The sequence below is a fragment of the Pogona vitticeps genome, chromosome 2, assembly GCF_051106095.1.
Source record: "Pogona vitticeps strain Pit_001003342236 chromosome 2, PviZW2.1, whole genome shotgun sequence".
NCBI classification, from domain to species: Eukaryota; Metazoa; Chordata; class Lepidosauria; order Squamata; family Agamidae; genus Pogona; species Pogona vitticeps.
The window spans coordinates 124,639,968-124,653,247 of NC_135784.1; the positions used below are offsets into that span (position 1 = coordinate 124,639,968).

General features: G+C 45.7%; 1 protein-coding gene across 3 annotated transcripts in view; it reads right to left on the reverse strand.

Moving 5' to 3' along the window:
• NOTCH3 (notch receptor 3) overlaps positions 1-13,280 on the reverse strand; it is an 80,134-nt gene that overhangs the window by 25,809 nt on the left and 41,045 nt on the right. For all 3 annotated transcript variants that reach the window (XM_072990348.2, XM_072990350.2, XM_072990349.2), the window contains exons 9-13: positions 9,375-9,488; positions 7,896-8,009; positions 6,409-6,642; positions 5,723-5,833; positions 5,271-5,463 (exon numbers count right to left, since the gene is read on the reverse strand). In XM_072990348.2, the coding sequence (XP_072846449.2) occupies positions 5,271-5,463; positions 5,723-5,833; positions 6,409-6,642; positions 7,896-8,009; positions 9,375-9,488 (766 nt within the window). The remainder of the gene's footprint in view (positions 1-5,270; positions 5,464-5,722; positions 5,834-6,408; positions 6,643-7,895; positions 8,010-9,374; positions 9,489-13,280) is intronic.

The following is a 13,280-nucleotide window of genomic DNA, read 5'->3' on the forward strand; positions in this document are numbered from 1 at the left end:
AAGGTTAGAGAGAGCGAGAATGGAGAGGGAAGAAAGAATGGAGAGAGAGAGAATGGCGTTTGAATTAAGAAAACTGGAACTGATGAACCAGAACAATAATAATAATAGGGATTCTGAGGGAGGCCAACTGTCTAAGGCTGACCTGAAGAAATTCCCTGTGTACCACAAGGGAGATTGTCCTGAGGTGTTCTTTTCCTTAGTGGAAAGAGCGTTTGTGGACTTCTCAGTGAGGGAAACTGAGAAGATGACCATCATGCGATCTTTAATCAGTGGTAGCCTGGCTGAGGTTTATGCCGAGATGCCTGAGGAATTGATGAAAGATTTTGCAGAGTTTAAAAAACTGGTGTTTGCAAGACATGGGATAAATGCAGAGCAGCTGAGACAAAGATTCAGGTCCCTCACTAAAAAACCAGAACAGACTTTTACCCAAGTGGGGGCCCAATTGGTGAGGCTGCTTGAGAAATGGCTATCGCAGGAGGGAATAGAGACCTATGAGCAGCTTAAAGACTTGATAGCCCTGGAACAGTTCTATTCAGTCCTGCAGGGGGAATTGAAATTCCAGGTGAGGGAAAGGAAACCGAAATCTGTGGCAGCAGCCGCAGAGATCGCAGATTTTATCTCCCAAATAAGAAAGCCCTTGGGTGAGGGGAAATCTGTAGGTAAACCCAAAGAAACCTACAGCAAGTACTCTCAGGGACCAGGGAAAAGCCAGCAAGGGGGAGGGGCCCATGGTGAAGGGAAGCCCTCAGACATGAAACCAAGACCTCAGATTTTGGAGGGAAAACCAAAACAAGATGAGAGAGAATCAAAATATACCAGAAAATGCTATTTCTGTCAGGGAAAGGGTCATCTAATCTCAGAGTGTGAGAAATTAAAGCAGCTAAAAGGAATGGTGCCTCAGAATTCTAGTGGGACCAAGCCAAAAGCTGTGTTCTGTGTCCAGAAAGAGCAAAGCTCATTGTCACAGAGGGAGCCTGTTGCCATGACTACTCAGTCTGGAACAGCTACCTATGCTGATCAGGCTGAGGAAAATGGTCCTCTTCTGGAGGTAAAGCGCTGCTTGCTGATAAAAACAGATTCTCAGTTGTTTGAGACAGCAGGGGTGGACGTAGGAATACTTGACCGTCAGTATAGGGGGCTGCGGGACACTTGTTCCCAGGTAACCCTGTGCCATCCAGATATTATTCCTAGGGAGTTTATAATCCCAAATGAGAGCATGAAGGTGGCAGGGATTGAGGGGCAGATAATCTCTCTGCCAGTAGCAGAGGTACCTGTCAACTTTCAAGGCTGGAGGGGAGATTGGCGGATAGCGATTTCATCGACTCTGCCAGCAGCCGTGCTCGTGGGAAATGACCTGGCTGAACATGTGAAACGGGTGCTAGTGATTACACGCTCACAAGCCACCACAGGGACAGTTCAGGGGGGTAATGATGAGCCAGAGACGGAAGCAGGTGGGGGAAGTTCAGAAGCTGTGGTGGAAACCTTAACCACAGACAGCAGATTTGGACAGGAGCAAAAGGCAGATGCCACTCTCCAAAAGTGTTTTGAACAGGTGACTGACGCGCAACTAACACCTGAAACCCCAGTGAGATTTCTGGAGAAAAGGGGGATTTTATATAGAGAAACCCTGAGAAATATCTCAAAAGGGGGAGATGGGATCAGAAGTCAGCTGGTGGTACCTGAAAAGTATCGCCCCATGATCTTACAGAGAGGTCACTCTGACATGTTTGCTGCACACTTAGGAGTGAACAAAACACAGCAGAGAATCACACAGAATTTCTACTGGCCTGACATAGGGAAGCAGATCAGGGAGTTCTGTAAACAATGTGATGTGTGTCAAAGGCAGGGGAATAACCGCGACAGGACCAAAGCAAAGTTGTGCCCTTTGCCTGTGGTTGACACTCCGTTCAAATGCATAGGGGTGGATATTGTGGGACCTTTGCCCAAGGCCACAAAGAGGGGGAATAGGTTCATTCTAACAATTGTGGACCATGCCACAAGGTATCCTGAAGCCATACCCTTGACAAACATCGAAACTAACACAGTGGCCGATGCTTTGGTGGGGTACATGTCCAGGATGGGATTTGCCTCAGAGATAATCACAGATTTGGGCACATCGTTCACGTCAAAGCTCATGAAACGCTTATGGCAAATCTGTGGAATTAAGCTCAGGGAAGCCACTGCCTATCATCCTGAAAGTGATGGGGTAACTGAGAAGTTCAATGGGACTCTAATGCGCATGATTAGGGCTTTCTTGGCAGAGAATCCAAACAATTGGGACCAGAAGCTGCAATCCCTTTTGGTTGCTTATCGATCAGTGCCACAAGCCAGTACCGGGTTCAGTCCATTTGAACTTTTATTTGGGAAAGGGGTGAAGGGGCCCCTTGATTTGATCGAGCAGGGTTGGGGGCAGATCGCCCAGGGTGACCCACAAGACGTTGTGACTTACATAGACACCTTGATGAATGACCTAAGGAGAAACCTAGAGCTAGCAGCAGAGACCCTGCCAGCTCAAAAGGTCAGAAAGAAAGCTTGGGATGACCAGGAAGGCAGGGAGAGGCACTTTGACCCAGGGGAGGAGGTGCTTTGGCTTAGGCCCTGCAGAGAGAATAAGCTGCAGCTCAAATGGGCAGGACCATATAGGGTCATTTCCAAGATGTCAGACCTGAACTACCTAATAGAGCAAGAGGAGAACCAAGCAAGGAGGGTGGTTCACGTGAATGCCCTAAAACCCTACTACAGAGGGGAACAGAGGGTTTTATTCGCGATAAAAGCAGCTGAGAGTGAGGAAGCTGAATTACCCTTCTGGGAGGGTAGAGGGGAAGTAAAATACAACCCAGAGGAGGTAAAGATCAGTCCTGCACTCACCCAAGACCAGCAGCAAGAATTAAAAATGCTGCTTAATAAATATCAACAGGTATTTTCCAACAAGCCGGGGATAGTGAAGGGAGTGATGCATCGGATCCACACAGGGGATGCACCCCCGCAGGCAGTATCCCCATACCGAGTAACGGGACCCTATAGGGACAAGGTGCGGAAGGAGCTGGACGAAATGCTGAGGGAGAACATAATCGTCCCCTCTTCTAGCCCTTGGTCCTCTCCAATAGTCCTTGTGGACAAGCCTGATGGGAGCATTAGGTTTTGTGTTGATTACAGGAAGTTAAACCGTGTAACCACTCCTGATGCCTATCCAATGCCCAGGCTAGACAACCTGATTGAAACCATAGGGGGTTGTCGGTTCATCTCATCATTGGACCTGGTAAAGGGATATTGGCAATTAAGAATTGATCCCAGGGATCAAGAAAAGACTGCCTTTTGCAGCCCTTTTGGTCTCTATGAGTTTCGAGTCCTGAGCTTTGGTCTCAGGAATGCACCAGCCACATTCCAAAGGCTGATGGACCAGACCTTGGCAGGGCTCAATGACTTTACAGTGGCCTACATTGACGACATAGGGATCTTCAGTAATACCTGGGAAGATCACCTGATACACCTGGAGTTAGTGCTGCAGAGGTTAAGTGCAGCAGGGCTAACAGTAAAGGCCAGCAAGTGTCAGCTGGGTAGCCCAGAAATAAAATACTTGGGTCACATGGTAGGGGGAGGAATGATAAAACCCCTGGAGGCCAAAATAGAAGCTGTTCGTGATTGGCCTAGACCCAACACCAAGAAAAAGGTCAAATCATTTCTTGGGTTGGTGGGCTACTACAGAAAGTTCATCCCGAGGTTTAGCGAGATTGCGGCTCCGCTGACCGATCTGACGAGGAAGACGGCTGATGACCGCATCCCGTGGACCAGCGACTGTGAGGCGGCGTTCCAGAGGTTGAAGGAGGCGTTAATCAACTATCCTGTCCTGCGTGCTCCAGACTTCGACCGGGAGTTCATCATCTACACCGATGCGTCTAACAGCGGGGTAGGAGCAGTTCTGTGCCAAGAGGATGAGAATGGTGACCAGCATCCAGTGTCCTACCTGAGTAGGAAACTTCAAAAAGGTGAGAGACATTTGGCAACCGTGGAGAAGGAGTGTTTGGCCATAGTCTACGCGATCCAGAAGGCCAAGCCTTACATCTGGGGAAGACATTTTATTCTGTGTACTGACCATTCACCATTGCAATGGTTAAAGACGATGAAAACCCACAATAGCAAACTTATGAGGTGGGCTTTGAACTTACAGGACTATGACTTTGAAGTGAAGGTGGTCAGAGGGTCAGTGAACTGTGTTGCTGACGCCTTATCAAGAAGACCTGAAGAATGAAGACGGCGAAAGAACATGGACTATATGTATATAATGAAGATAAAAAGTTAAAATGTACCTGGTTTTAAATTGGTTTGTATTAATAAAGGTAAAATTGATGTAATGCATATGGTAAATGTTTGAAATGCCTATTTGCTATGTTTAACTTGGAGTGTAAGTATATGTAAGTATTATAGGGTATGTATAACTGTTGTTGTATGTTTTATACAGGTTGTTTTTTGGTGAAAAGCACCTTAGCTTTCCCCCTACAAAACAACTTTTAAAGAGGGGAGGTGTTACATAACAGCACTGATGTTACCTGTCTGTCATGGGTTTGGAGGGAAAGTTCCATCCTATGGGGAGTGGAAGGCGGGACATCAGGAGGAGGGGCTGTACTGTATAAATATGTGATGCCTGTGTGGTGAAGAGTAGATGCTGAGACAGACACTGAGAGACACTGGGTTGTGACGAAGCAGCAGCTGGGAAGAAGAAGCTGTTGTGGGAGTCTGTGTGTCAGACAGGGTACTTCTGTGTGTCAGAGTACCAACCTGATAGGTTCAGGTGTCTGTTGGTTAGCCAGAACTGATAGGTTCAGGGTCTGTGCTTCAAGTTAAGGTTCTGGGTGAACCAAACTGGGTGTGTGTATGAGTGAGAATAAGCCACGTTACTTTATTTTATTCACCTGATTGTTTTATTTACCCTGTTTGTATTTAAAATAAACCTTATTCTTTTATTGTTTAAAAATCCATCCCTGGTCTGTGTGACTTATTATAGGGAATGGTTGGTGGCAGCTTAGTGTAACTGTGGGACATATCCCAGTAGGTCTGGGTTTGTCACATTGAGTTCTTATACTTTCCAAGAGATTCTTACCCACTGTTAGCTCAAACCCAGTGGACTGCTTGGTAAAGACTGGTTTAATGCACTCCTGTTTTCAGATCCCCCCTCCCAGCAATGTCAGAGCAAAAGGCTGTCTGTTTGTGGCCCCAGCCACTTATTCCAAACCTATCTCCCTACAATCTGCATCTCGGTGGCCAGTTCCTACCCGTTAATGTCATCATGGCATGTGCCATGCACACAGGGGCTGCTGCTGCACTCGTCCACTTCTGAATAGCAATGTGGATCGTGGAAACCCTCGGGACACAGGCAAGAGAAGCCGTCTTCGCCATCCACGCAGGTGCCACCATTCTTGCAGGGATTGGATGCACATTCATTGATCTCTACATTGCACAGGGGACCTAAGTGGGAGAAGAGGGCTAAGGTCACTCCTTGTCATTTTCCCACCAGATGGGGCAGTCAGCCCAGCTTCGTCTGCTCTTCCAGGTAAGCGTGACATCTCAGAGTTGTCAGTAGTTCAATTTCAACTGCGGCTCACAAAGCCAAAGGCTTGATTAGTCTCATCATGGAACCATTGTGGGAGTTCTTGAACCAATTCCCTTAATTCCTTTACCTCCCCCCTTCCTCCCACCCCCAGCAATTACCCCACTCAGCCATCACCTGTGAAGCCAGGTTTGCAGATGCAGTCGTAACGGTTGATGCCATCACGGCAGATGCCATAATCACAGGGATTGCTGGCACAGTCATCAAAGTTTATCTCACAGTTGGTACCTTGGGAAGGAGAACATAATACAGGCATGGGATATCATACATCACAGGCATCCCCCTACCTCACCAGGCCCCTGAGGAGACTCGGAAATCCATTCCCGGGCTCAGTAATATTTGCAAAGTTAAGTCCAAGTGGTAGAGACAGGATGAGACGTATCGGCCAAAATCCAGTTGCTTAGAATACGAAATAATAGAGTAGGTTTATTGAATCAATTGGGATTTGATGAGTCAACTCCTCCATAAATTCCAATGACTCAAATGGGCCTACTTTAGTTGCAACTTACTATGCCAAAGCAAGTCACAACTAGAGGGGCTTGTTTCAATTAACGGAACTTATGGAGCAGTTGAATCACTAAATCCCCATTGATTCAATAGTCCTACTCTACTGTGATTTAGTATGCTAAGCAACAGGATTTTGGCCAATGAAGGAGAAGTTGTCATAGCTCAGGTGACATGATCTAAGAATGCTGCGTGCCTGTAAATGATCCAATACTGCCCAATAGTGCTGAGACATAATAGGTAGCTAGACTGTGAACAAGAGAGGGGAATTCTCTGTGCAGGCATGAGGGATGGCCTACCTGAGGTGCCCATTTGGCAGTGGCACAAGTACTTATTGACCAGGTCAATGCATTTTCCACCATGTTGGCAGGGATTGCTATGGCACTCATTGATCTGATTCTCACAACGATACCCCGTATAACCAGCAACACAGGTGCAGGTAAAGCTGGCAATGCCATCCACACAGGTGCCATGGTGGCAAGGATCTGGTGAGCAGTCATCAATGTTCCTTTCACACAAAGCTCCCTCAAAACCTGGGTAGGAGAAGGGAAGGCAGAGTTAGTAAGGTTCACAGCAACACAGTGTACAGAGCATACCAGAAAAAGCTCTCTCACTCCCCTCCCTTTCCAAAAAAATAGAAGCTATTAATCAAAATGTTGCCATAGTCTAATGCGTCGCATCTAAAGAACTAAACAAATGTTTAGCCAAAATTGTTCATTTCTTCCCTGTCACAGCTTGTTGTATATGATTTTGATTTCAAAACTCCATGTTAATGTCCTGAGCTTTCCAGAACAATAGTTTCCTTCCTCCCACCCCCCCACGCATATAAATTGAATAGGTACTTACTTAAAATCCTTCCCTTCTTTTTTAATTTGTTTGGGCAATGAATATGGGTTGAGCTTCATGTGTACCAAGCAAGTCAGGCAAAGCAATTAAGAAACTTAGTAAGAAATCAGAGAAAACTTACCGTTTTTCCTAGAAGTACAAGCTGTACAATTTCGGTATCCCATTTCTCTCTACACTAAAAACAGTTCTGTAGGAGAGTGTTGTTTTTTAAAAAAATTCATCCCTAGGCCTATGCTCCCATTAGTCACGAAATGTAGCATGGGCCATGATGACCCCTGCCTTGAACCAGGACAGAAAGACTCTGGCACTCCCAATATTGCTTGTTTACGTCTCCTATCACCCCTGACCCCTGGCTATGTGTGGTTGGGGCTTAGGGGAGCTGGACGACTGAAGGGCCACAGGTTGTCCACCCCTGATTTGAACACAGTAAGCTTCCCTGCTGCAGGAAATGCTGTGGCCTAAAAAGGTTTCGCCTTTGGTTCATTTTTAAACGGCCAACGGAAAAAGAAGCTCAACACAAACATCAATTTGCTCTTAATCTTCCATGGTTAACTTGAGGACAAGGACTAAAGAATTCTTATCCAAGGCTCACTCCAGTAAACAGAGATTAAACACCCCTAAACTAGGCCCAGTCCATGTACTACTTACTTGGAAGACTTCAGACATCTTCCCCTAAAAGATGTTTGCAAGTAAACGGGAATGGGCAGCTCACATAACACTCAGCTTGAGCCTCTTAAAAAGGCACACAAGAGCTACTCAAGAAAGCCAGACATAAAAGGCTCGTTTGGAGGCAACAACCTCCCTGCATGCCAGATTCTAAAGGTTCTCATGCAATCATCATCAACAGTTTTCCTCTTGGCTGGAAGGAGGAGGGGGAAAAACCTTCAGCAACACAGCTGCAAAGTATGAAAGACAATAAATGGCTGCAGCCAGGGATCACCTTCTGTACAGCGGCATTCGTAGGCATTGGGTCGGTCCACACATTTGGCACCGTTCTGGCATGGTGTGCTGGCACATTCGTCAATATCAATCTGGCACATGGAGCCTGAGAAGCCTGGACCCAAAGAAAGCAAGAGGTCAAAGAAGCCGGAAGGACCAACAAATGGGGAGCATGTACTTGTTCTTACAGCATTTACATGCATATCCTTTATCTTCCAAACAGGGTAGAACATCCCGCCAAATTCACAAACACTTGTCCTTATCCAATCTGATGCATGGGGGATTTTATGTCAACATTTATACACACAAATAGCAAGTAAAGGCATAGCAATCTAGAACTGGAGTGGGAAGAGTGGAAGTACCACCCAGGCTGTCAGTTCGAGTTTATCAGCTGGGGTCCACACTAGGTTACGTGGGAAAAGCACAAGCACTCAGCTGCCCAAACTATCAGAAAGCAGAATATTTTACATGTAAGGGCACTAACTAGACTGGTAAAAGGATCCGTACATATCACTTTTCAGGCAAAAATCTCAGCCAATATAAATCAACAGGCTAAATCAGAAACTCCAAGAAGCGAAATAAGTTCACATGGAGGGGGGAGGAGGAGGAATGTGTAGGCTCCATCCAGCCCAATTGCACAGTTCAGCCCTACCACCAGAGGCCTATAGCACGGACTCTCAATCTCTCTCCCCCTCCTCTCCACAGGAGGCTTCGTGGTGTCTGCCCCACATGTAAATTGGGTTCAGGGGCCTGTGCTACAGGCTGGGGGAACAAAGATGCCATTGTCCCGGCTCCCACACAGCAAGCTATAGGCCTTTCTGTCAATCAACCTTGGAAGCAAATGAATGGAATACAGGGGCCCCCACCCACTTGGTAGCAGAAAAAAACAGGCAGATTCTGGGGAATTGAGCCAAACCCAAATCCCAAGGCTATGCTTGTGTCCCAGACAGTGACAAGAAATTCCACGAACCGGACTCCTAGCTCAGCTGCACATGCTTGAGTCCAGTGCAGGGAAGGAGAGAAAGCACAAGGGGCAGTGTGAGCTCACGAAAAACTGCAGCAAAATTCTACGTTGAGCCTCAGATCCAACACACACACACACACAAAGTGGAGTTCACACAAGGGACAGACATTCCCAAGGAATGTTCAGAGAAGAAGGAAGGAAAATTAAGCTTCTTGTGTACTCCTCAGACTTCTGAAAGTGAGATCCAGATAGCGACCAGATCATCAGGAGAAACCCTGCAGGGAAATTGGTCAAGTTCACCCATATAAGTGAAACAGAATCATAGAACAATGATGCCAGAAAGGGCCTCTAATGCCATTGAGTCCAACCCCCTGCTCAATGCAGGAATCCAGAAACAAACCTTCTAGTTCTTCAGAGTGGGGGGGGGCAGACAACAAAGAAAAAGACACAGCATTACTCTTCTTCCTTGTGGAAAGTAAAGAGAAAGCACCATGTTGCCAAAATATCTAGGCTTACCTGAAGGACAGGTACAGCTGAATCCATTGACAATATCCTTGCAGACACCACCATTGACGCAGGGGTTACTCTCACACTCATTGATGTTGATCTCACAGAAAGTGCCACTGAAACCTGGACCAAAGGGAATTGTTTGTGTTACAAAGCTCAGCCTTATCCCATTGTCCACATGCTCACCATATGCACCCAGCACACCCACATCTAGCAAAAGTAAGATGGGGGCTGTCCTCCCACCCTGGAGGGCCCATGTTTGAGAACATCAAAAGTGCACTACAAATTACAGTGTGTCACTTCCAGTACAGAGTGTTCATAAAATATATTTTTTTAATATCCTGCTATTCTCCTGCAGTCAGAAAGACAATGTTTAACAGGTGAAAACTGTCAAGGGTTAGAGGCCTGTGCCAGATGCTTCAGGCGGGCTGAAAGGGCAACCTTCCCTCCAAACTCCAGTCCCACCTTCTTTGTCCCTTTGTGTGTTCTGTACTGTCAAGTCTGAACTGACTTACAGCAACCCTAATAGGACTTTCAAGGAAAGTGAGATATTTAAGGAGTGGTCTTACCACTCTCCCCACCCCAATGAATTTCCATGGCCAAGTGGGGTCTGAACCCTGTTCTCTTGAGTCCTAGTTCCATCACTCTATGCATTACACCACACTGTGAACTCTTCTTTGTCCCTTCTGGCTCCAAATCACAATCCTCGTCCCTCTAATATGTCACCAAATTTCTATTTTCTAGGCACAGCAGAAAGCATAAACTAGTGCAACTGTCCTGCATGCTGCCACTCCTACTGGTGGTCAATGGAGTTTCTAGTTCAAGCACATGAATGCATTTGATCAATCAACTAATCCAAAGCAATGTCTGCATGATGTATGCATATGCTTAGTAACCTTTCCCATAAGCATATGCTGGATGGGGTTACACTCCCCCTGAAAACTCAGGTCTGCAGCTTAGGTGTACTCCTGGATTCATCCCTAAGCTTGGATGCCCAGGTTTTGGCGATGGCCAGGAGTGCATTCGCACAGCTAAAGCTGGTGCGCCAGCTGCGCCCATTCCTTGAGATGTCAGATCTGGCTACAGTGATACATGCCTTAGTTACATCCCATTTGGATTACTGCAATGTGCTCTATGTGGGGCTGCCTTTGAAGACAGTTAGGAAATTTCAGCTAATGCAAAACTCTGCAGCCAGACTACGGATTGGAACCAGATACAGGGAACATATAACGTACCTGTTACAAGAACTGCGCTGGCTACCACTGTGCTTCCAAACCCAATTCAAAGTGCTGGTCATTACCTATAAAGCCCTATACAGCTTGGGTTCAGGCTACCTGAAGGACCGTATCTCCCTATATGTGCCTTCTTGGCAATTAAAATCAGCAGAGGAGGCCCTCCTCTCGGTCCCATTGCCAGCACAAGCACAGCTGACGGGGACTCGGGAGAGGGCCTTTTCGGTGGCAGCTCCCAGGCTATGGAACTCTCTCCCTTGGGAGATCAGGATGGCCCCTTCCCTTTTATCCTTCTGAAAAAAGCTAAAGACCCATCTCTTCAGGCAGGCGTTTAACAATTATAACTGAATCCCTGAACCCCATTTTAGCAGATAATTTTAATCTTTTTCATGTTTTCATGTTTTAATATATTAATTGTATTTTAAATCATATATTGTTTAATTTATCTTTTAATATTTAACTTATTGTGTTTTTAAATTGTGTGAATTTTAATGTTGTGAGCTGCTCTGGGTCCCTTGTTGGGAGAAATGTGGCATCATCATCATCATCATCATCATAAACGTACAGACTTAAAAAGCTGCCTTGTATCACATTTGACTTCTTGTTTATCTAGCTACACTTACTAGCAGCCACTTTCCAACATATTTAAGGCCAATCCTAAAATTTAAACTTAAGTATAAAATAAGAGGAAACTTATAGTCTTTCTTAGAAGTATGAGCTGTACAATTTCGGCATCCCATTTCTCTTTACACTAAAAGCAGTTCTGCAGAAGAGTTTCTGGAAATTTGTTAAAAAACATTTCATCCCCTGGCCTATCCTCCCTTTATTAATGAAATGTTAGCATGGTTCATGAAGACTCCAAGGTATCATGCCTTGAACCAGGGCGGAGAGTTTAATTGAAGGCATACGTTTCTATGTCAACTTCTGCACAGGGTTATCATCCCAAAAAGGGAAGAGGAAAACACACTAGACATGCTATACACCAAGCGAACACAGCTGAAGGGGGCAAATCAAACTCCAGACTACAGAAGACTAGCCATCCTGCACGCACTGGGCTGCAGGACTTCAAACAGGTATCGTGATTCTGCGCTGTGCATCCTAGGGCCATTCCAAAGTGACAAGAATGAACACAGCCTGCCTTGCTGGTCTTGAAGCACAGTACTGCAAAACTAACTATTCCAGTTTCATTATTACCAGCCCTTTCCCACTGCCATTAAAAAAAAAAATGAAATCTGCTTCTCTCATGAATAGTATGCTGACAAACAGCATCGACTGACTCATTTCTGGGGCCTACCTCCTCTGCTCAGCTACTCACAAAGGAACTGAGACGCTCCAGCCTTGAACTAGGTTTCTGCTAGAAAGATGGGAGGAACAGAGTATCTTAAAATTGTAAGATGGCACTGAAATATCTTTGTGCAAACCACTTGAGTGGGCAGGGCTCGCTTAGGGTCAAAAAAGAAAACCACAAAACACTGTGTTCTCCTACTGTTCCATCAGGGACTGAGATACAAGCCAGCTGTATCTTTTTGGTTTGGAGATAATCTCTGTGCAAGGGGAAGGGAGAATGCCACGTGAGAAGTCACTATACAGTTCCTTTGTTCTAATTCACCAGAACCATGTTCCTCAAATTCTGGAGATTTTTTTTGGGGGGGGGGAACCCTAAAATGATGGTGATGCACTACCAAATGCCTTTCACCTGACTTTCCCTGATGCAGGCAAATCTTTAACTTCAGACATTATACAAAGACATGATCACTCCTGTTTGTTTCCTCTAAGTTGATTAAGAAAAAAAGACACGGGAAAGAAAGAGAAGCCTCTTTGGGTAGGAGGCAGGGAGAGGAATAAGCCCCAATATTTAAAACAAAAATAAAAAGAAAGAAATCAAGAAAGCAAAGCAAAGGAAAAAAAAGGTTAAGATGTCATAGTGGTATGATAAGCAGGCAGGAAATAGATCAGAGCTGTCAGACAGGCCTGGATTTAGGCCACCAGAGGAAAAGAAGGTGAGCAGGACTCATGCAAGGAACTCGGGACAATTTGGCCACATATTTCTGATATTTCTGGTTTGTCTCAGTGAGTGGCCTTGAGATTTGAGGTCACTGGTAAGGAAAAGAACTGGGAGCTGAAAAGACTGTGGGGACTGCCGGAGTAAACACAAAACAGGAGCAAAGGTTAGAGATGAGCTACCAGTACACACACTGATTTGGGTTTTGAGAATCATAGGTACATACAAAGAATCTGCTTTCCAGAACCATTTTCTAATCAGTTTGAAGGTTCTGCAATTAAAAAAAAAAAGCTCCACTACTTACAGCCCAGTCAAATGTTTCTAAAGCTTTCGTGCTTTTGCTGTAGGAAGGGGATTATCTGGGAAAGGAATGCTACTGCATTGCTGGCTCCTAATTTCTTGCCAGCAATCTAGGTCGGGTATGCCAAACCACTCACTGCATCTCTATCCCAAAAAGAGTAGCTCCAAAATGCAGGGAGGCTGGATTAGAGCAGAAGTGCCAAGCTGATGCCTAGTCGTGTAACCCCCTAGTCCAAGGCCATTCTCATCTAGCAGCCCCCACCCACCCATGTTTTTTTACAAAAAGCCAGAATTAACCAATGAGTGAGCAAGCAAGGAGAATGCACCTCCCTCTATGGGGTAACGGAAGCACAAAGCACAGTCAATTCACATCACCCACCA